This window comes from Amphiprion ocellaris, chromosome 1, assembly GCF_022539595.1.
Source record: "Amphiprion ocellaris isolate individual 3 ecotype Okinawa chromosome 1, ASM2253959v1, whole genome shotgun sequence".
In the NCBI taxonomy this organism is placed as follows: domain Eukaryota; kingdom Metazoa; phylum Chordata; class Actinopteri; family Pomacentridae; genus Amphiprion; species Amphiprion ocellaris.
This window is the reverse complement of record NC_072766.1, coordinates 11,704,997-11,727,777: the sequence shown is the minus strand read 5'-3', so window position 1 is coordinate 11,727,777 and position 22,781 is coordinate 11,704,997. Positions and strand designations below refer to the sequence as shown.

At 41.1% G+C, this 22,781-nt stretch overlaps 1 protein-coding gene across 4 annotated transcripts in view; it reads right to left on the bottom strand.

Annotated features, from left to right (window-relative positions):
• The window catches only part of cpne7 (copine VII), a 39,269-nt gene extending 18,015 nt beyond the window's left edge, over positions 1 to 21,254 (bottom strand). Inside the window, exons 1-13 of one of the 4 annotated variants that reach the window (XM_055011788.1) lie at positions 21,141 to 21,254; positions 20,990 to 21,060; positions 20,737 to 20,903; positions 20,151 to 20,331; positions 13,669 to 13,950; positions 12,686 to 12,727; positions 12,244 to 12,560; positions 8,020 to 8,202; positions 7,650 to 7,724; positions 4,200 to 4,274; positions 590 to 673; positions 406 to 495; positions 69 to 167 (exon numbers count right to left, since the gene is read on the bottom strand). In XM_055011788.1, the coding sequence (XP_054867763.1) occupies positions 69 to 167; positions 406 to 495; positions 590 to 673; positions 4,200 to 4,274; positions 7,650 to 7,724; positions 8,020 to 8,202; positions 12,244 to 12,417 (780 nt within the window). In that variant the 5' untranslated portion in view covers positions 12,418 to 12,560; positions 12,686 to 12,727; positions 13,669 to 13,950; ... (2 more) ...; positions 20,990 to 21,060; positions 21,141 to 21,254. Of the gene's footprint in view, positions 1 to 68; positions 168 to 405; positions 496 to 589; positions 674 to 4,199; positions 4,275 to 7,649; positions 7,725 to 8,019; positions 8,203 to 12,243; positions 12,561 to 12,685; positions 12,728 to 13,668; positions 13,951 to 20,150; positions 20,332 to 20,736; positions 21,061 to 21,140 lie in introns of all 4 variants that reach the window. The other 3 variants (XM_023274205.3, XM_055011797.1, XM_055011794.1) reach the window with 3 other exon arrangements.
• Between the last annotated feature and the right edge of the window lie 1,527 nt (positions 21,255 to 22,781).

Here is a 22,781-nt window from a genome sequence, read left to right as displayed (position 1 = left end):
TTGGAGACGGATGAAACAGTTACATGGCTGTATCTCCTCCGCTCTGCTCCTCCTTTCCATTCACTGACCTTATTTCCACTGGAAATTTTCTGCATTTCCCTGAATGTGGCATAGAACTCGCCGATGAAGTCGTGCTTCCCCCTGGAGTCATGATCCCACACGAGGCACTGTGGCACACACAGAAGACACTGTTTACTGCTGTCAGTATGACTGTGCATTCAGTATCTACAGAATATCTTTTACCACGATATCAGCCGAACGCATTTTAGTCCATATGTAGATCACAGTTTGACAATTTCTTTGCTCTGCCTTGTTTTCTGATTGCAGCTGAATAAAAGTGGTCATGCAGTTTCTGAGTCACTGACACCTGTAGTTTTTCCCTCACAATTCTTAAAGGTCCCTTACCTTGAGCTTCCGGTCTTCGTCACAGCTGCACAGGGATATAAGGGACACTTTGAAGGGCTCCCACACTGGATTCAGGTTGTTTTTAATCACCTGTCGGAGCAGGAAGACGATACAAAGGAATCACAGGGCTAAAAATGCATTAACAGGTGGTGATGAAAGGGGAGAGGAACAGTGGTGAGCTTACCTCAGTTCTGTGCACAAGCTGTTCGGTTTCATCGTCATTGATTCGATATATTTCCATAAAGGGGTCTGACTTGCTGAAGAGATCCTGCAAAAATGGATAAAACTAAATTACTAGCTCACTGTCTGTATGTGAGAGGTCCCTGAAATGAATGACGCATAGGAAAGATAAGAAGTCTATTCAATTAAGTGTTTCTCATGGTAACATTATATGAGTTTTCTTAGTAAAATTGCAGCAAATCAAATCTTACAAACGATGTAAAAATAGGATTTATCCAGTTTTCTTTAGCTGCATTTATTCAAGAATTCTCGCTCAGATCTAAATTTTGTTTAACAAGAGACTGATTTACAACAATACGTTTAAAACTGTGGGGTTTTTGTTTCAGTAGATTTATGCTTCTTAAAGCTAAATAAATTATGTTTGGCAATATTTAACATTTGTCTATGATAAACTTCACACTTCCTGCAGTGTTTGGCTTATTTCAATATGTGACCAGGAATACGGGAGGAAACTGAAATTTACACAAATGGCTGTTGACACTGATTTATTACTGCTGATTGCTGAGGGGGAAATAATTATCTCTGTGATTAAAGGTCAGGGAGGCATAAAATCACAGTACAGTGATATTTTGGGACAAGAGGTTATCAATTCAGAATTGGGAATATTTTACAAGCTTATAAAATAATGTCATTCATTAGTTATTGCATTTTTTTTAACATTTTTTTTACTCCCATGTAGCCTTTTTTGTATTTTAGAAATATCTTTTTTGGTTCTTTCAACCAATATTTGAAGTCCACTAGCAATGAATTAAAATTTTAGATTGCACTTCATTACTTTCCACCTACGAAATGCATTTAAAATGGGTCCAACATTGGCTTGCTATTAACATCATGCATTCAAATTCACTCAAGGGCGGTTATGTCCATTTACATTATCACTGTTAAAAAATACCTCTGAACTGAAAACACGTGAAACATCTTTTATGGTTATTTGTGGTGGCCTTGAATCTTCCCCTGAGCCTCAAGTACAGGCGTCTGAGAGCGGCGGCAACACTGATTATTTAGGTCAATTGATTCTTCAGGGAGAAAAACAAATAATTACAGTGTGTGTGTGTGTGTCTGTGTGTGTGGAATTGTGGCGGCTGGGTGGTGGTGGTGGGGGGTTTGTGTACACCGAATGAGACAGTTAAGGATTCATTTCCCGCCACATTAGCCAGATACACCTCCTCGGGGATGGGAGGGGAAAAAAAAACGGGAAAAAAAAGCTGTAGCATCCTCTCTTTGTTGCCATGGCAACCGCTAGCCAGTGGCATCAGCAGCATTGACTGAAGAGACACACATGTCAAAATTCAATCTCGGGCTAACAATAACATTAATGCTAATCATTACCAGTCACAGCAATCTATGGTATCACATAATTAATCCTTCTGTTTACCAACATCTATATTGTGACCTGTGATTATTTACAGCAGGTCGTGGTGATGAGGCTGACAAGCAGCTAATTTGAAACATTTTGCTGCTTGGCTCATCATCTGTTATCTTTGGCAGATGTTTTGCTACATGCAAATGGTCTGTCACAGCTAATCTGCATTGTTTAAAGAAATGTTTACAACTCGAACAAACAACCAATAACTCATCAAATCTGATCTCCTGGTTTTATTTAAAATCATAATATTGTTGAACGGGTTTGTAGTAGGAGGTCAGAGGTTGCTTTGTCTCACCTGTTGAAAACCACCATTCATCTTACAGACCATAGTGTTTGGGTTTACAGCCAAACTTTGGGTTTTGATGTGTGACCAGAAGTGATGGAAGTAACGGGTGGTGACAAAAAAGTAGAAAATGAGGAATGAATGCATGAGATGATCAGAGATTTCAGTCCAAATGAATGTGACTGTGTTGGTCTGGTTGGAAAATAGATTTCTGTTTGCTAACTAGTTTTGAAAAACTCCACTGGTGCCTCTTAAGTTACCTCAAAATCTCCACACGTGCCTTATATCCTGTGTGTTTTACAGACGTAGAAGAAGTAAAGCAGATGTAGATTTAAACAGGGTTTTTTTGGAGGTATTTACAGACTAGTTACTGTCAGGTGGATATCAACCAGAGAAAATGCGTTCAGTTCCATCCTCACAGTGGAGATGTTGAACTCACTCAACCCTCCAACTCTGTGCAAAACGAGGTGATTTCCGAATGCAACCTTGTAGCCAGTGATGTTAGCAAGATAGCAAATAAGACACAATATGTACAGTCTATATAATTTCTATAATAATATATGACGTGAAAAAGATGACTCATTTTCCACTCATTCCGCTCTCATTCCTGGTTCCCTCTGCTCTCTGATATAAAGGCAAAAATGAAAAACAAATATTTAAATGATTGCTGGTTTAACAGTAAATCTCTGCACTCCCATCCCACTCAGGCAGAGCAGAGGAAGCAGAGGAAATGTTATTTCTAACCCTTCATTAGCGATAGCAAACACTGCTCACACCCATGTTTGTTGTTGACTTGTTTGCACAGATGGTCCGAAAATGAACCAGACTTCAGTGATAACACCAGGCTCAAATTCTCACAAGCTTTCCTAATTTTTTCTGACCAAGATATGTGCATAACACAACATAGGAGGAGTCATTTCTCTAACCAGAGTGAAATTGTCCAAACACCGTCAGTGTCTATCATCTTCTGCATGGGGCTTTCGTGCCAAGAGGTTGCTGTAGTCAAATAAGCTGCTGCAGTGTTTGTTCAGAGTAAAAAGATGAACACTCCTGAGTCTCAGTGGCACATGATTACATGCCGATGCTTCACAAGTAACAGTGATTTATTTGAACATGCAGAAATCTCAGTGGCAATCAGTTCACTTTAACAAAGCAAGTGGGTGGCTTCCCCCAGTACAGAAACTCAACATTTCCAGCAGCAAGCTGCATATACGGAGCAACCATCACAACCAGGAGAAGATGGACTTATAACAAAAATTCTTTTTATTGCCATCTAGTTCATTTTTACTGTCTGCACAGCTGTAAATTTTCAAATTGCAATTTCAAAAATAAATCCTGTCAAAAATGTAAGTTTTTTTTCCCCCAACACTGCTGGGAATCAAGGGCAATCTGTGAGTTTGGAATCCTAAGGCTTGTTCCTGGGAACATAGTGTGACTTGAGATCATCAGAGCTGTAACTAGACGTAAGCTCCCGCTGTCTTTTTGATTGAAATATGCCTTCAGCAAAGTTTGACATGCAGTGTGAGACCAGGAGCAGCTAAGGTCAGTAATATGCAGCCTTAAAGTGGTGCCAGAAGAATTCAAAAAGTAATAGCACACATTTCACATATGACACATTGGAATGTAATTTACACATCCAGCCATTATGTGAACTAATGAGCACTGTGTATTACATTTTTCTATCTCTTTTAAAATGACATCTCTATTGATTTGTAATGAAACTGAATAAGGATCTCTTTCAAGACCATACTGCCAATGAAGTATTGTAGATGCTTTCTGGGGCTCCACTAGCATCATGACATCAGGAGGATCGTATTACTACTCTCATACCTTTCTAGTGTTTCAAAATGTCTAGTAAAGCAAATATGTTGGCATTTCCATCAAAAATGTGTGTCCTCCTCTCACCTTATCATCCAGCTTCTTGGCTTGGAAGGAGAGCTCCACGTATCCGTTGTTGCCAGAAATTTCCTCGGCGTGCACCTGGAAGGAAAACAGGGTTTGTCAGTAATACCTCGGTGTTCGGATCGTCACTACAAATGGCAACAAATTTTGACTTAACCATGTAACACATATTTCTAAAATGTGACCTTAAAGCTCACAGAAAACAATGTTGTGACTGAAACTCCACACTAAAAATTCAACCTTTTCATGGTTAGTTTGGGTGCCACAGTGAGCTTCTGACGGTGGACATTATTTACCAGTGCTTCGAACAAATCAGAGCAATTAGTGATTTCGAAAATGACCATGTTGCCATCTAAAAGTGCCCTGGAGCTAGAATACTGATTCCTAAATTGTTCAATGGTACCACTACCTGGCATGGCAGCTCCCTTCCATTAGTGCGTGTGAATGGGTGAATCAACAGAGACATTGTGAGGCTTTTTAGATAAAAGCTGCTAAAAGCTGTGTAAATACAGTCTGTAATGGCTTATAAAGGATATATTTACACCCAGAATTAAAAATCCTGGAAATTACAGTGCTATCTGCAATCTAATATCTTTGCTTTTGAAAATATTTCTACCAACAATCATTTTGTATTACTATGATGAATAACGATAAATATATACAATTATAAATCAATATTGTTGTAGTCATTATCCTTTTATAGGTGGTGTTTTGCTTTTCTTCGCTTTTCTTACAGTGTGCAGGGACACTTTTTTGTAATATCTCATTTTCTAAACACCTGTCTACCAATTATGCATTAAAAAGACATAATCTGACCTTTTCTATTGTAAAAAAAAAAAAAAAAGTAACTTTCCCTTTTGCTCCATTGTGAGCAGATAATCTCTAAAATGATTTTTACATGGCACAGGATTGCTGGACACATATAAATGGAGCAACTCATTAGCTGAAAACTCAGTGCCCCCATTGCCACAGGTGATTGCCTCAACTTGTGAATTAAACTTTTAATGGATGATGGAGAAAGTGACATTGCAGCCCAACAGTGAAGTTGTGTAAGAGGTGCGTGTCAGAATAGCTGCTGCTTTGTTTCTTTGGACCTGTGTGTTAGTTAGAAAGGCAACACAATCAGGATCGTCATTTTTTAAGAATCACTCGGCACCCTCCGCTGCTCCCTCTGCGCTGTCTGGCCCACTCACAGAACACAGACGTTTGTTCTCTACTCGTCTGTAGGAAACTGACAGGAACCTCACATCAAACTGCCAGAACTGTGGCGGTACAGCGAGCATGGCCAGGGCGAGACAAAGCCTGACAGTGATGACTGGCAAAGTAGGAAACTTGTGTGTTTTATCTGACAGCTTGTCCTGACAAGCACCCAGAGCAGGTAAAAGTCTTTGTAACAGGTATAGACAGAAGGAGTCTGTGGTCTTAAAATTCTGTCCTCGTAGGTGTTGAGATTTAGGACGAAGGTTACAAAGACGCTCATGTTTATAACAAGGTCAGGGATTAGGCGTCTGCTTGTCATGGTTAATTGCATGGTTTCGCTGTGAGGCACACCTCCCCTGACGTGAGGCAGGGTGAGCTGAATGGGACAGGTGCACGCTGGTGGCCTAAAAGCAACCACACATTAGTTATTCCCGTTTACCCGCTGATGCTCACCGACAGTCAGCAGCGCCGGCTGTGACACAACTCGCAGAGACATACTATAATTTTGGATTGCTACTGCTCAAAATGTGTCTTCCGTTTTGAGGTATATCTCATTTAAATCTGAACGCACAGGTATGATATTAAAAATCCAGAATGACTACCACTTTTTGAGGATGCAATTATCCCTGATCTCCATCACAAAAGTTCACAAATCCTCTTAAAAATCTTAGAATACAAACTCCTCCTAACTTCGCAATTTCAGAATCATCACTTTTTAAGTTTTCTTTAGTATAGTCATTCAGTGACACATTTATGGGTACACTGCAAACAGGAACTGCTAATAGTTGTATTTGCATGCACTTAATGAGCTCAAATTGTAGCCCACAGCATTACTAACTCATCTCAATTTTGTCTGAGGAAGGATCCACATGGAGAGAATTACTGAATAATTACCCAACGCCTGATACCTGATGCATTACCTAATCCACATCCTGTGAATTAGGTAATGCATCATGGGGGTGTACAAGTACAAATATACAAGTATGTGTCTTCAAAATTTAGGAGCCTCACAAAAAACAACTCCTACATTCTAGGTAAAACAAAGATAAAGCAAGCAAGCCCGAATCAAAGGGTACACTATTACAAATGCAATTAAAAATGAACAAAGGGAGATTTTAATGCCATGCTGTGTGGGCAGCCGCAACATGTTGGGTAAGGATTACACATTACACTGGTGTACTGAATTATTTAGATTTGTGTGGATGAAATGGTCAGAAAATCCCCCTTTACTGTTATCCTGAAGACCTTCAATAGGTCCTTGCTGTTGGCTCTTTCTTACATAAAGTCTAACGCTGTAAAAAGATGAAATAATAAAGATTTAAAATGGATGAATTTGTCTTTAACTTTCTCTGTCCAAGTGCAGAGATCCTCGGTTTAGATTTCACCTCAAGTCATGTCTGTATGCAGAGAGTGAGTAGAATATATGAGGAAAAGTTTTCTGCTCCTGTGTGAGAAATTTGGATGAGTTCAAGTACAACTTTATGCAAGCCGAATATGCAGAGGATGGGCCCAAAGACGGGAACATCTGCCCTGCATGAGAAAATCCACCATTATAGATAATAGGGCTGTTAGACATCCACAGGCCCTGCAGCATCTTGTCTGCTATAAATTCATTAGAAGAAGAGGAGGCTCTCTTGTGTATTTCAAACAAAGGCGGAGCGGTTACAGACCTGAGTGGAGCGCTGCGTGATTAAGCTTGTCATGTTTTTAATATGCAACCACCACTGGTTTGTTAACTCTAAGATGGCAGTTAATGAACCAACAGCTCCTCTCTTCCACATCTTGACACATGATTTCTTACACATGCATCGTTTCTTATGGATTTTCTTGCTTCCCTGTGCGTGCATCCACATGTTTAACACAAATGTCGTCCCATTACACTAAAGAGGGTCTCTAACAGGAAGAAAGTGTTCAGCGAGGACTACAAACACACAGCAATGTAAAGGCAGGAACAAGAAGCAGTTCTATAAGTGGTGTTGTCAACTTTATCTCATTTCTTTTCAGTTTTTCCCCAATTCAATCAGCTCAGAATATTCAGATAGACACAGAATTCCATAAACAGAACGTCAGTCCATTATGGTGTCTAAGTGTGAACTGCTGTGGGACTGGGGAGAGAAGAATGCAGAAATCTTAATGCTTTTCCCCCATCGATCTGCCATCCATTATTTCCCTCAGCTCCTCCACTTTCTCCATGTCCAGACAATTTCATTCACCGGAGCAATGAGGTCATAAGCACAATGTAAGAAAACCTACTGTGATGGTGGATTTGCCGGCATATTTCCCATACTTCAGCAACAAAGGCTTCACCATCTTCTTCTGGGCCACAATCTGCAAAGAGAAAAATAAACATGACGTCGGCCTTGAGACCTCAGCTGTAAAGAGCACCGTGCAGGGACCTGAGTCATCAATCAGCATCCATTTACTCTGCTACTATACGTAGCAAATGTAAAGCATGAGGTTTATTTACTACACAAAGGAAGATGATGAATCTGCATGATTTCAGCAGGCAAATCACAGTTTTCATGTGCTTTTAATGCACAAGGCGGACAGGAGTCAAACTCAGCCTGTTATGTATCAGTGTATTTTGTAAACACTGTCACTGCAAATCAGCTAAATGGGTTACCTGGCCAAGAGTGCACTCCACTCCTCCCAGAAAGTCATCGTCACGGGTGCCAATGCTGTGAGTGCCGTGGATGTCGTAGACTTCAAATCGCAGCTTCTGAACCTCTTCAAAGTAGTAATCCAGTAAGAAAACCTTTCCAAAGACTGGGTGCAAGTTGCTCTTGATCACCTCTGTCCTGTCCAGCTGTGAGGGAACAAACTCAATAACACTTTGAACCTTCACACACTCCTAATGTATTTAAATGTTCCAGTATCCTTTATCATGATATGTGTCATTAAAGCAATGGCTGATTGCAGGGAAATTAAGTTTTTCTTTGAAAAAAAAAAGCAATTTTGCAGGACCTATCATTTTACAGGGTAAGTCAGGAATATTTAACTTCCAGCATATTTGACTTCCCACTTATTTTGAGGAACACCAGCGTATGTGGAAGCAAATGTTATTATGTTCCGTCAAGGGGATGATATGAGAGACGATTGGAGGACTCTGACATTTAATCTCAGCGTAAAGAAAACATCCACGCTTGTCTTTGACTGCCTGACAAGGAAAAGCTGAGCTCTCTGAGGCCCCATCTGCTCATGATGTAGGATTTAGCTCTGACACAGCTCCACCAACATTTCTATGCTGCCCAATTTGTCACAAGGACAAATCATCATTGAGTATGATATTTAAGTCCACAGAGCTTTATATCAATAAATTATGATAAAAAAAAAAAGGAAACAGATGCAGCCAAAGAAAAATCCAGACTACAGTATTTTTTGAGATATGCTGTATTTTTGTTGATGTTTAATATATATTTGGGATTTAATCTACTAAAACTGAAGAGAGGAGAGTAGGCCCATCGAGGGGGCATCATCTGGAGCTGATCCATTGCCAGAAAATAAGAGCCTGAGAGGGCTTTGAGTGGTCATCCAAAACGCAGCCATACACTTCAGTACCCTTTTGTCCAGAGTCCAAAGTCATTTCTTCACTGTCGGTGGAGCAGGACCAGATCTTGTGTCATGATGACTTTAGAAATGGGTGACAGCGCTTTCTTGTCTCCCATTTCTCGCTTTGGTAGATACAGTCTCGATCAGATAAAGGCCTGAGCTGGGCTTCCCATTGTGCTAAAACAACAGAGTGTTTCAAACAAGAAGCACAATTTCTGCACCATGCACAGAAATATTAAGCTACTAATCTTTAAATTAAAGAACAAGCATCAAGCATGTATCTTAGCAGATGTTACTGCACCTTGAGCCAACAGCTCAATAGCTCCTTGTAATATATTATCAAGTCTTTTCCATTCTGTTGGTTTGATGAACACCATTTTACCAAAAGATAGTGCAACATTTTGTGTTTGGAGGATGGTTCATTCCAGAATATTATGAGAATGTCAGTGGTAAAAATAAATTTTTCTTTTAAAAATGGTACCTATGTAAACAATTACTTTGTCCTTCCTGAAACACTTGAAGACTTTTAGGATTTTTTTTATGAATAACATCCTAAATTGAATGCTGTATGTAGGAGTTGTATCTTACATAAGTTTCCATTTTCACACTGCAGTACCGTATATTAAAGCATAATGTTGAACATAATGAATGATGGCTTTTCTTTATCACTTCAAGGTTCACATAAAGCTGTGGCACTCTCCTTGAATCAAAGCATTATTCTGCAACATTTCAGTCAGCGCTAAAGAAATGATACTTTGATTTTGCAACAAGTCTTGCTTTTTACAGACAAATTTAGACTCATAAGTCAAAGTTTTTGGCCATTCTTAGCACTGCGTCTCAAACGTCTGACACACCGGTGACTGTGACAGTTACACAACACGACTGATATTATTTCCCGACCATTCAGTGGATGGGGGTGTTGCCGTTCTAGAAGAAACCATTCACATTCCAGTAGAATAGTTTCATTGTGGGAAAATGGTGATGAGTCAGAGAAACTTTGCAGTGAGCCCTTCCCTCTGAAGGAACAAAACAAGATGCCTCCCACCTATATGGAAGCATCCACATTTGCTCTGTTCACATCTGTAGCTGCATTGTAAAGCCTAAAATGACAAATTTCCCAATGCTTGTTTATTGCATTTATATGGATTATTCTTGATTTACACGCTGAGGAAAGGCATCATTCAGCAATCATCAGTTTTATTCTTGTTTTCTTCAATTGTTTTATTTATTTCCTCATTACTGGAAACATATGATTGAAAATAAATAGATTTTGGCCCTTTTTCACAGTTCTAAATAAATAATCAAAGTAGTTTTCTGGTTAACAATAATAATCAAAATACAGGGAGCAGAGGTTGTTCTAGTATTTCTATTACACACAGGCAAACAATACAAAAAAGACAACTACCCGCTAAGACTTGGCCTCGTCAGCCTCATTTACCCCGGTTTCTCTTTGCCTCTCGTTGTGCCATCTGGATGGACAGATTTGGGATGAGTCTGTTTGTTGATGAAAGCTAATCAGAGCGACGTAGGAAAGGTTTGTGCTGAAGTCTGTGACGCCTGTTTATTGTTGGTGTGGGGCCAGAACTATAAAGAGGTTCCTTGACATGGGAGATTAATTTGTGAAATCAGTTCCTCCAGGTGGGGCTGAGCATTATAGCTTTATCATAACGAGCCCGTGTAAGCTTAGGTTAGATATCAAAAGAAAAGATCAGGCTGGGAATTAACTCATTACCACAGGAGCACGTGGGGTCCAGTTCACTCAAAAAGCAGGCAAATAGTGGAGAATATCTCGTCATCTCCACCCTGATGCTAAATTTGTCTTTAGGAGTGAACAGGTGATGATAAAGGGGAATAATGAAATGAGTTCAGTTAGCGCTGGCAAGTCACTCGGGCCATTCAAAAAGAGCTCAGAAAAGAGAAAGACATGGGCTCTGCTTCTTACTCAGCTGTTGACGTAAGTAGACTATTTGTATGAGGAGTGGTTCCTCCCAATAGTGAAGGACTTGACTGTCAGTTCTGTCAAGACTGGATGAATGGATAGATAGAGATGTTACATAGTACCGTGTGCCGTAATCTGAGTTATTTGGTATCATATGAGTTTGCTTCAATGAGTGGAGCTAAAAATAGGCATTTATACATTCATCATGCAACACTGAACTCAGGTCAGTCATCTCACGTTAGCAACCTCCTATCAAATTAAAACCAAGGAAACCTCCATAGCACCGTCAGCAACGTGTTTTTTAATCATCCCTGCCTAAATATAGCATCTCAAGGCTCCATGTTCTCCCAAACATTACAGTGAACATCTTCAACAAATGGCTCCCATGTGGCAGAAAACTGGCAGAGTTACAGTTAATTATTATCTCCCATTTCTCTGAAAAGGGAGCTTTTTTGTTCGATGAAGGGTTGGGAGGGAGAAGGGAAAAAAATCGATATAATTAGATGTCCTCTGCCACACTTTAACACATTCTCTACTTAATAGAGACCTGTGTTTTGGCTTTCCCTCGTGAACTAAATGACTTAATTAACAGGGAAATGAGAGACCTGCTGTCTACACTCCGAATCAGATTGGGACCGATCCAAGAAAGTACACATTTTCAGCTGGAACACAACCCATCATGCTACTGTTTGCTCATGTAGACAAGTGAAATACACATAATGTGAATCCTACAGGGCAGGAAAAGCAGTCTGTTAGTAAATTAGTCAATTGCGTAGACAGACAAATGTTGACTGCAAATGCATTCTCTATTTGACATTTTTTAATTCCAAGCCAGACGGCTGTTTTGTAAGCCGGGATCGTTTCCAAAAGAGCAAAAACAGCTGCAAATTCACCTAACCATTAACAGATTTATCTCCCTGGTTGATCTTCTGTGAAAACACAGATTTTGGAATAATTGGAGTGAGAAAGAAATATCACCCTTATCAGTAAGAATTCACATATCAGCCATGTTTAATCCTAATATTTTTGCCAGATTTGTAGTAAAGGAAAGGGGAGGGTTGAGCAGCTTTCTTCAGTGTCTTTCAGTGTAATTATTTAACCATTAACCATTAAGAAAACATGTTGCTCTGATCACCCCGAGGTGTCATACCTGAATAATTCGAGCTCTATTCATGTTTGAGTCAAAGCACATAAAATATTGTGGTTAATCATTCACGTGGGGAGATGAATAAAAGATGTTGGATTGATTTTTAAAGGCTGCGTATAGAATTGCTGACTTAGGAGATATCAGACATACTTCCCACCTCAAAAGGCTCAACTGTACATTAGTGAGACTGAAGAAAAGAATGGGGGCCTCACCTCTGTCCACTGTCCATTGGTCTGTACCATGAGGATGACACAGGGGTCCGACTTATTCAGCGTGTCTCGGTCCAGCAGAGATTTGCAGGACACACGCAGCTCTACTTTGCAGACGCAGGCGGCCGGACCGCTGAGGCTGGTCGCAGGGGAGGTGGCCTCCAGAACGTCATTCATCCTGGCTCAGGGCAAAGAGGAGCTGCCAACCAGCAAGAGCAGTGCGATGTGAGGCTGTTGGTGCTGCTCCGAGGGATGGAAAAATCCACTTGGTCGGTCGGGGGATCTCAGTAAAGATGTGGTACGCTCACAGGAGAAAGGCCCTTTTGATTTGGTACAGATGTCATAAAAACAGAGATTTTTGTTGAGTCCCAGGAGACACAACCAAACCCAAGCTGTTATCACTGACTGTCAGAGCTACTCCCCTGTGTGAGGACTATCATCTTACCTCGATAATGACGGCAGACAGGACATCAAGGTGCTTCTGAATCTGCAAAGATTCATTTAAGGACCATCAACCGGTGCTACCTCTCAATTTAACAATGCTGTCTGCTAAAATGCATGTAAAATCACAGGCATTTTGTATTTACTGCCTCACTATTGTTTAAATATTGTTTCCGGGACTAAATATGAGATAGAAAACACATTAAGTGGAACAAAGGGGCATTTTTCCTGTCTCATTCTCTCAATCAACAATGGGGAAACAAGTGAAAGTGGTGTTTAGAGCTCAGATGTTAACACAAAAACCAAGAAGTGAAGGAGTTGAAGCTCCATTGTGGGCAGCACCCGCCCTGCTGAGGTGTCCTTGAGCAAGAACGCTGCCTTTAAAATGAAGAATGAGGGCGGAGGTTTGACTTTTTTTTCGCCAGCATTGTGTGGTTTTTTTTTTTTACTGAGGAGGCAAATAAACAAGTGTGGAGCACGTTTGCCTGTCAGCACCAGGGACAGCGCCCGTGGTTCTGCGCTCCAGATGTGAAGCCACATGTTTCCCAACAGCGTTCATATCAAACTTCACTCAAAGAAAGCTGGAAATACAACAGAAAAGGTGTAAAATGTGAATCTGATGAAGCAAAACTTCTGCTGGTAAAGCAACACGTTTGAGCGAAACTGGCTGCCGATTCAACTTTATGAAAACGATGCAAGACGCGCTTCTAAACGTTTAGTTAACAACTCATCACCGTGAATGAACTCAAATCTGTCATCTTGGACACAGCAGCTAAAAGGTTCGAGGTGGCCGGAGCGACCATCTCCACTTCTTCAGACAAATAATCGCACTTAAAATGAACACTTTGATAACAACATTTGTCATTGACGGATCACTTCCAATAAGAGAAGCTGCAGCATCAAACGCACAAGCAACCGCATTTTATCCACCCGAAAAACACCAAGAAACTGTGCGCACAGTCAAGTTCAAAAACCTCCACTTCCTACCTGTCGTTCTTCACTCTTGAGCACACTTGTTTAATCCGCTCCCCATAACACAATGCTTGATTTTTTTTTATCCTCTCTCTCTCTCCCTCCTCCGTCTAAACTCATTGGTCCAGGCTGGTGAGGAGGGAGTCGGCTCGGCTTGCAGAGATGTTGGGGAGGTGGGAGTGGAGAAGAGTCCAGCTGCTGAGGGAAGGATGGGCTTTACGCAGGGACGGTTATTTGGAGTTGGAGTAGGGGTGGAAACGAGGTTCCAGAGAGGCTGCAGAAGCTGCCACCTGACAGCTTAGGAAAAGAAATACACACAATCTGAATTAGATGTAAAGAATGTGCACAAAGCAGCATTTAAACTGTGATCTATGCATAAATCAGCAAAATGCATTGAACTTAATGGGAATGCATGCCACAAATACAGTCAATTTGTGGCAAATGAATGGCTTGCAAGCTTATAAAAATAGATTTAGACGGATATGTCATTCAGATTCTTCTCCAGCATCAGCATACTGTAATAATATGTCACACTGCTTATGCCCACTCTGTGGTGTGGCAGCCTACCAGCTCATCAGTGAAGTGTTTACCATAAAAAGTCAGAATGTGAAGGAGCAGGATGAAATGCATATTTATGTCACGTCTGAAAGATGAAAGCCACTAAATAAATAAAAATTTGCATCTGATTAAGGTCCACATCACAGTGTACAATGCACACAGAACACAAAGCTGCATTCGGTAGCTGGTAGAAAAGCATTAGAGGACAATGTGTGCACATATGGAGTAGTTTTAGCTGCTAGTTGTATCCTCTGCTACACATAAAAAAGTGAAATCAGATGCCTGTATAGTAATCCTCACAGTCAGATCCATATTGTCAGTTTGCACATATGCAGGTTTTCTCTGACCTCGATGCCAATGAAGCATGTGAGACGTTTCACAGCAGAACAAGAAGCTCAAAAAGACGGCTCTTCTGGCAGAAGCACATCACAATCGAATCTCCAAGCTCCAGACAGCTGAGCATCTTTATTAAATTCACGCATGCTCCCATGTGTTGTACTGTATCTGCTGTATGTGGGCACATATGCATGCACATACTTTAGCCTTGCTTCATGTCACTGACCTGGCTCATAGTGTAGATTTTCAATCACTTGACAGCGATGTATGTTACATAATGTATTGTTTCTACACAGCGTTCATGCTTGAACCCTTTTGCAGTCCACCCACAAATGTATTATTTTCATGAATGTATTTCCAGACATTGCATAACATTTATAGATTGCACTGACAAAACAGCAGCTTTTGAGTTTCTGCAAAAACTGAATTGAAGGCCGTAAAAGACAAAAAGAAAACAGACAAAATTACCGAGGAAATTTGGTTTCATCAAAACACAATGTAAAACAGAAAATCAAAGCTGAATTTTGACTGCGTCAAAGTGCCTTGTGGAGTTGGCTGTTAGTTACAGTGCTCTTTATCATTGATAGAAATGTGTAGGCATGCATATTTATTCCTAAAGGTTTTTCAATCTCTTAATCAGAAATGTCCTTCAGACAAAAAAGTTCTTTTTTCTTCTTTTCTTTTTCATTCGAGTTTTGCAGCATTACAACTTTGGTTTCAAGAGGACGTGACTGATTCTGTGAGAGGCTTTCAAAAAGAAAAAAACAAAACAAAACAGGCGGGTAGGTCAATCAAATTATTCCGACAGCATGAAAAATAAAACATTTGTCTGCTTGCTTTTTAATTATCTGCTCTGTTGAACTGACAAACACACCAAAACACAGAAATGTCACACAAACAGGTTGATATTATTGGTGTGTGTTTAGGCAAAAAGAAGCAAATCCATATCTTGACCTGTATACACAATGTTTAACAAGCTAACTCGTTGCTTTCTCACATCACCTCAAGTTCCTTATCTCTTGCAGTTTTCACCCTCACTGCCTCCCTTCTTCTTTCATGGGTATTCAGGGTTGGTAGGAAGCGTCTGCTGTGGGGCACACACCTGAGCCCTGTTACGCCACAGCTCCAAACGACGGCCATCTGCTGCTGCTGCTGCTGAGTCTTTTCAGCACCTCACAGGACGTTCCATGCATTTACACATGGATTATCCAATCAAAGTCCCCAGTCACACTCACAGTGCTCACCTTGGTGCTGCTGACCACACTGCATGCACAATCACCCAAATAGGAGGGTCTCTTCATCAGTCTAACTCTGGTGCATCGGCGTAGGGTCATCATCGACAGTTTTCCACCAGCAGCTCCCTCGAGTGGAGGTATTTTTGTCCATAGGTAGGTTCTTGGAAATTTTCAAACACACTATTGATTCCAAAGTCTTTCTTCTTCACAGCAGTAGCTGCAGGATCCCTGCTAATGATAATCAATCACAGAGCTTGTGTTTCAGCACTTTAAGTATCTCCAACAGCCTCCTCGGCCATCATCATTATATTTGGCTTACTGACCTACAAATCCTGTGGTCAAAAAGGTCTCAGTTTTCTTTTTTACAAGGTAAACATAATGCACCCCATACATCACAGGAATGACAGTGCAGGATGCCCAGTCTCATTGATCGTAGCTGGATAGTAGAATAGAATGACATACAAGATATTTTGTTAATATCTGCAAAAGGAGCAAAGGTGCAAGTCAGCATGGGTTAAAAAAAAAAAAAAAAAGAAGAAAAAAGAAAAAAGAAAATTGATCATGCAAAATGTTCACATTCAGCTTTCCTTATTATGAGATAATATTTGGTAACACTGTGCACAGATGTACATTTATCTTCTTCTCTTGAATTTCTCTCAGGATTAATAAAGTATCTATCTATCTATCTATCTATCTATCTATCTATCTATCTATGTATGTATGTATCTATCTGTCTGTGTCTGTCTATCTATCTATACAGTGCAAAACCAAATATATAAATAATACTGTTAGAATCCTAAAACAAAGTTAGCAAATTCCCATGTTGGCGCATTAAGCTGGAGCCACAGAATTGTTTTTGCTCAATAAAGTAATTCAATTTATCTTTAAAGTTGTTGCTGAATCATTTTCTATCCATCCAATAAACAACTGACTTTTTTATATTGACTTTACAATCTTCTCCTCGTCCTCCCTCAAGAAAGCAAGACATTTGCATAATTGTGAATGTGCTTCATGCAGTATTCTGAGACAGAAAATCAACATCAATAGTTAATAAAAGTGTCCAAATCTTGACTAAAGGCCTCTGTACGTAGTTACCTATCGGGGGTTAAGAATTATTTAAAACACATTTAGGAAAGGCGGTAATGTTTATTTAAGATCCAGCGTCCTGTTACATCTGTGCTTCTCCGAAGTGATGTTTTTTGTAATTTCTGATCTTAAGTAAAACATGGAACTGTCCATTTGAGCGGTCCCCTTGTCCAAATCAACTTAACTGTCCACTCACTTTCATTAACTGAATTATTTATGGACCTTCAGACTGCTGGGACATAGAGACACTCAAGGACACACACACAAGGACACATCCTTATTTTCCAGCTTGTATACATTGACATGGTTGGACATTTGCTAACATTATAGTTAGTAATGCATTAGAATCTCACTCCTGTGTGCCTGTATTGTTTTGTTTACCTATTATTTACTAATTTCACCTCGTCGGAACACCATAGTGCCCCCACATTGTTAGAGGCTCTGCTCTAACTGCACTCCTTCATATTTATAGTCGGCTTCGGTTCATGTCTTGCAGCATTTAACCTTTTTCTGAACATTAAAATTCAACTTTGCTCCTCTGCAGGTGCTGAGTCTAAAACTGTCCCACTTGGATGAGTTTTTTTCTTCTTCTTACTGTCCACCTCCCCTGACCTTCCTCTGCCTCAGGGGTTACTGCTGACCTCCACTTCTACCATCTGTGTATTATTATGCTGTATATAATGTACAAGTCTTGTGATATTCAGTCAGGTTTGTCAAATGATTTCCACTAGATTCTCCTTAGTACTTTATTTTTATCAGACTAAAACAAAAAACAGAAGTCAACTGGATAAGTTAGTTTCCCTTTGCGGTTAAGTCTGTTGAGTTAATTCATGTGGATGAATTGTACGACAAATATATTGTCATTTAAAGTTAAAAACCTGCATTAAAAAGTCTATTTGAAAATTCCTTTTTCTTTTACATTACTGTTACATTTTGTGCCTCTAGTGCCCCCTACTGCTGCAAATGAGACAGGCATGGCAACAGCAAATTTTGATTTCAGCTGAAAATGCTCCGTATACAATCTTCAGGGGGGTCCAGGGGGGCGCAGCCCCCCTGAAGCCGAGAGGTTTTCAGTAAAATAGAGGTGATTTAGAATGAAAAACATGCATAGAATTACAGAAGACTAGATTGTAATGAATAAGTTAATTCAATGAAAAGTTAACTTACTTTTTCTTCAATGTTGTCTCACTGCATTTAGTCCTACAATTTTTACAGTTCTATAGGTCTTTTAACACTATTTACACTGGAGTTCTACACTGGTCACAAAGTCACTTCTGTCACAGTTTCCTCTATGGAGTCAGCTGTGTCAGTTTTTTTTTTACATTTCCAGAACACTCTTTAAACACTATCAGGGATTCATTTTGCCCTGAGTCATGAGTCAAATACCCAATGTTTTGTTAAATGACTCAAATGACTTTCCTCTCAAGCCAATTCCATTGGAACTTGTTTTTGACACTTTTATCTATTTCTAGCACCGATGACTCTTGATCTTTCGATAAAAACCTCATGATTCCACCGAAAACGATCCCAATAGCTCAAAATTCCAACACGAACATGCCGCCATGAATTGTAACAAAAGAATGCATCGAGCAATTTGATTGGTCCAATCGTTGGCAGCTAACCAATTTCGACCAATCGCAAGGCCTTTTACAATGCAGCAGGAGCTAGACTGGTTCTTTTGTTTTGCAGTCTGTCAGATGTAAAGGTGTTCAGTGAAGAATTGGGTATTTAGTCTTTTTCTAAAGACTGAGAGACACTCTGCAGATCGAACAGAGTTTGGTAACTTGCTCCACCATCGAGGAACCACAGAGAAGAAGAGTCTAGCTATAGACTGGCCTTGTTGTGGTGGTTGGACCAGGAGCCTTTTGCTGGCCGAGCGTAGTGAGCTGGAGGGAGTGTAGACCTGAATGAGAGTTCAGCGGGCAGCAACTGGAAGCCAGTGAAGCGATCTGAACAGTGGGGTGACATGCTTTTTTTTGGCTGGTTGAAAACCAGACACTCTGCTGCATTCCGGATCGTCTGCAGAGGTTTGACGATGCGTGTCGGGAGAGCCTGTACCAGGAGTTGTGCTGCATGTTCAGACAGCAATGGTCTGATCTTCCTGATGTTGTACAGGACGAATCGACACGACCGAGCAACAGAGGCCACATGAGCCTTAAAGGTTAGCTGGTCATCGATCATGACACCCAGGTTTCTGGCAGACTTTGTGGGTTTCAGTTGGGTTGATTCAAGCTGGATGTTGATTTCCTGTTGTATAGAGGGACTTGCTGGAATGACAAGGAGCTCAGTCTTGGAGAAGTTTAGTTGAAGGTGGGGTTTTTTTTTCCATCCATGCTGAGATATCTGCAAGTCATGATGAGACTGGGGGAGAGACCATGTGATTGTCCGGGGGGAACATCGTGAAAATATGGGTATCATCAGCATAGCAATGACATGAGAAACCATGAGGGTGGATTATTGCACCAAGTGGGGTTGGATATATTGAGAAGAGGAGGGGATCGAGCACTGACCCTCGAGGAACCCCTGTGGATAGGCTGTCCAGTTCAGGCACTTCTCCCCTCCAAGATACTCTGAAGTATCTTCTTGAGAGGTAGGACATGAACCAACAGAGGGCTGATCCTGAGATGCTGGGTACAGAGAGTATGGACAGGTATACAACTAAGAACTGGGAGCTCAGTATAAAAGCTTGGTTTGTATTTCATTCTGGTGTACAGTGGATGCTGCAACAACATTTATGCGGTTTAAGCAAAAACTAAACAAAAGACATGACAAAATACATTATACATTATAGGGCAGCATTTCTGCAACAACATTAATTTTTTTTTAAAAAATCTCTCACGTGCAATATGTATAATTCTGAATCCGTCCAAAATTGCATAAAATCGGTGAGTCTTGGAATACGAATACAATGTGTTGAACAGGAGATAAGGAGAATGAAGATCGAATAGAAGACACATAATGGCATTGTGGCGAGTGTAGTAGCAGCAAGCTAGGAGGGCTGCAGAATACGGGGAGCGCTTAGAGCCAGGGCCAGGGTCAAATTGCCCAGTAGCTCTTAAGCTAAGCTTGACAACGCCACCTTGGGGGGGGGGGGGACACCCCCAAGGACAGTTCTGCCTCTTAATAATTTGTCTGAGGCACACAGGTCCGTATACCACCAGGCAAGAGACGTGGTCGCTCAATTAAGTAATCAAATTTTATTGACAATCAAGTTAAAATCAATCAAAACAACTAGATAAAACAAAGGGAGGGAGGTGCAAAGGGGCAGAGGCTGTTGCTTACCATGTGGCAGGATGTATCACCGGAGGGGAGGAACAGGGCCCAGGGAGAGGTCACCAGGTGAATAAAATCACACACACACACACACGATGGATTAAATGAAAAATACCCAGGGTTCACACATCACACGGGGAGGGATACCACCACCGACGACACCACGTTCCCTGCCATGGGTGCTCACCCTCTGAAACCAAACAAAAGGGGGATTAGTGGGAACACAAAATAAACAAAGTCAGAAATTAAACTATAAACAAGAACAAAAATCCTATAAACTAAACATCACGAAAGAAACATTTAAACCCAGAATACAAAATACCAAAAAAATACCAAGAATCACAGACATTTAAAGTTCAAAGTAAAAAAAAGAAACTAAACCAATCCTTTAGACACAGCTAACCAAACAACAAATAAAATAGAAAATTGATCTTAATTGATCAAACCAATATAGGCCATAAGGCCAAACAAAAAGAAACTAAACCCCAAATAATATCCACCCATAAAGCTGTCCCCACGTGGACACAAAGAGTACGAATGTTAAAAACAAGAAGATAAATATTCAATTCCAAAAGAAATCCAACTCCCAAGCTACCTGGTCTAACCCGGCTGACGCCGAGGGGAAGCAGACCAGGCCGATGAGGCAAAGAAATAGCGGAGGCTAGCTGCAGTTAGCCGTATAGCAAGCCCATCACAGATACATGGCCAAAGTGAAGCAAAACAACAGCAAGGCAAAACAGCAGCGGGTCCTTGGCGCTGCCACTAAACAGCATGGGGACACAACAGAAAGGCTGTGTTAGAAGAATGTGGCAATTCATTATGTTCAACATCAAAAAAAACGAGCATACCTCTGGGCAGCTGCGTGGCACATACACACAAGGGAGAGCACGTCAGGAGCCGCTTCAGCCGCTGTAGCTTCCTACAATTGCAATGAACATTTTACCAAACAGGCAGGCTGCTGGCTGGAATAAACCAGACAAAAGGAGCAATACAACCTACCGTTGGTAACACTAAACGTAGCTACCCGACGCCAATCAAGATAACACGCCGAAAGTTCTAAACACCGGTAACAACCCAGGGCGAGCAACCGGAAGGGGGCGTGGCTTCAACCTCAGCGAGAGAGAGAGAGAGAGAGAGAGAGAGAGAGAGAGAGAGAGAGAGAGAGAGAGAGAGAGAGAGAGAGAGAGAGAGAGAGAGAGAGAGAGAGAGAGAGAGAGAGAGAGAGAGAGAGAGAGAGAGAGAGAGAGAGAGAGAGAGAACGTATAGGGGGCCGCTCCCCAGCTTTTATAGCTGGTGGGCGTGCCCCGATTGGCTTATGGCCCCGTGCAGACCAGGAGAACACAGACCTTGGGCAGGACTATCCTGCTACAGCATCATGGTATCTGTTGATGTGTAAAAGTAATGCCTGGCGTCTAAAAATGGTTTCACTGCAGACAGATTTACAGTAACACAGTGACTCAAATATCATGATACTTTGCCTGATATGTCACATAAACAAAGATGCTGGAGTGAATCTTGTCCAGTGAAACCCAGAAAACGTCCCAGTGTCTTATTTTAACTACATCAAGAGGAATTTACTGTGTCCACTGTCATTGTGGTGTGTGTGTGTGTGTGTGTGCGTGCGTGAGTGTGTGTGTGTGTGTGTGTGTGTGTGTGTGTGTGTGTGTGTGTGTGTGTGTGTGTGTGTGTGCAGCTGTGTGGAGGGTAAATAAACAGAGGGAATCTCATCTGCTTGTCTCATTCCTGTCACTGAGTGGGACTGATGTGTGTGAAGGAATCAGGGTGGATATAGCTCTCTTTGTTCTTGTTGTCAGCAGTTAACAGCTTGGTCTGTGGCTCAGTGTTTCACATGTGTCCCTCTCTAGCTCTGTGGGGGCATATGTGTGTGTGTGTGCGCATGTGTGTGTGCGTGCATGTGTGAGAGACACTGGAGAAGGTTAGTGAACACAGTGAAACAGAAATGTGTAGTGTATGTGTGTTTGTCTGCGTACATTGCTTGTTGAGTGGTTTTATGTGTCCTTGTAATGAGAATAAAGAGTTTTTCTTGCATTTTGCTTTAGAGAGATGTCAGTAATTGTCATTGTCCTGCTGGAAGGTGGCAACTGGGTTTTCTCAGCTATTTACTGTGTTAGAGCACACCCTGTGTACTTTTTCAGTCAATTTTGTTTTTATTTAGCAACAGTGAATAACTGTGGTTTAGAAATAATGTGGCCTCATCCCATGACTAGTTTTGAGTCTGGTGATCATAAAGGAATGTGTTAATGATAAACAGGAGGGAATGTTAGAAGGTTTTTTTTATATTATCATTAATGATAATGGCTGCATAGTGGTGTAGTGGTTAGCACTTTTGCCTTGCAGCGAGAAGATCCCTGGTTTGTGTTCTGGCTTTCCTGGGATCTTGCTGCATGGAGTTTGCATGTTCTCCCTGTGCATGCGTGGGTTTTCTCCGGGTACTCCGGCTTCCTCCCACAGTCCAAAAATATGCTGAGGTTAATTGATCATTCTAAACTGCCTGTAGGTGTGAATGTGAGAGTGCTTGTTTGTCTCTGTATGTGGTCCTGCGACAGACTGGCGACCTGTCTAGGGTGTCCCCTGCCATTGCCCTAAGTCAGCTGTGATAGGCTTTTTCAGCCACATATG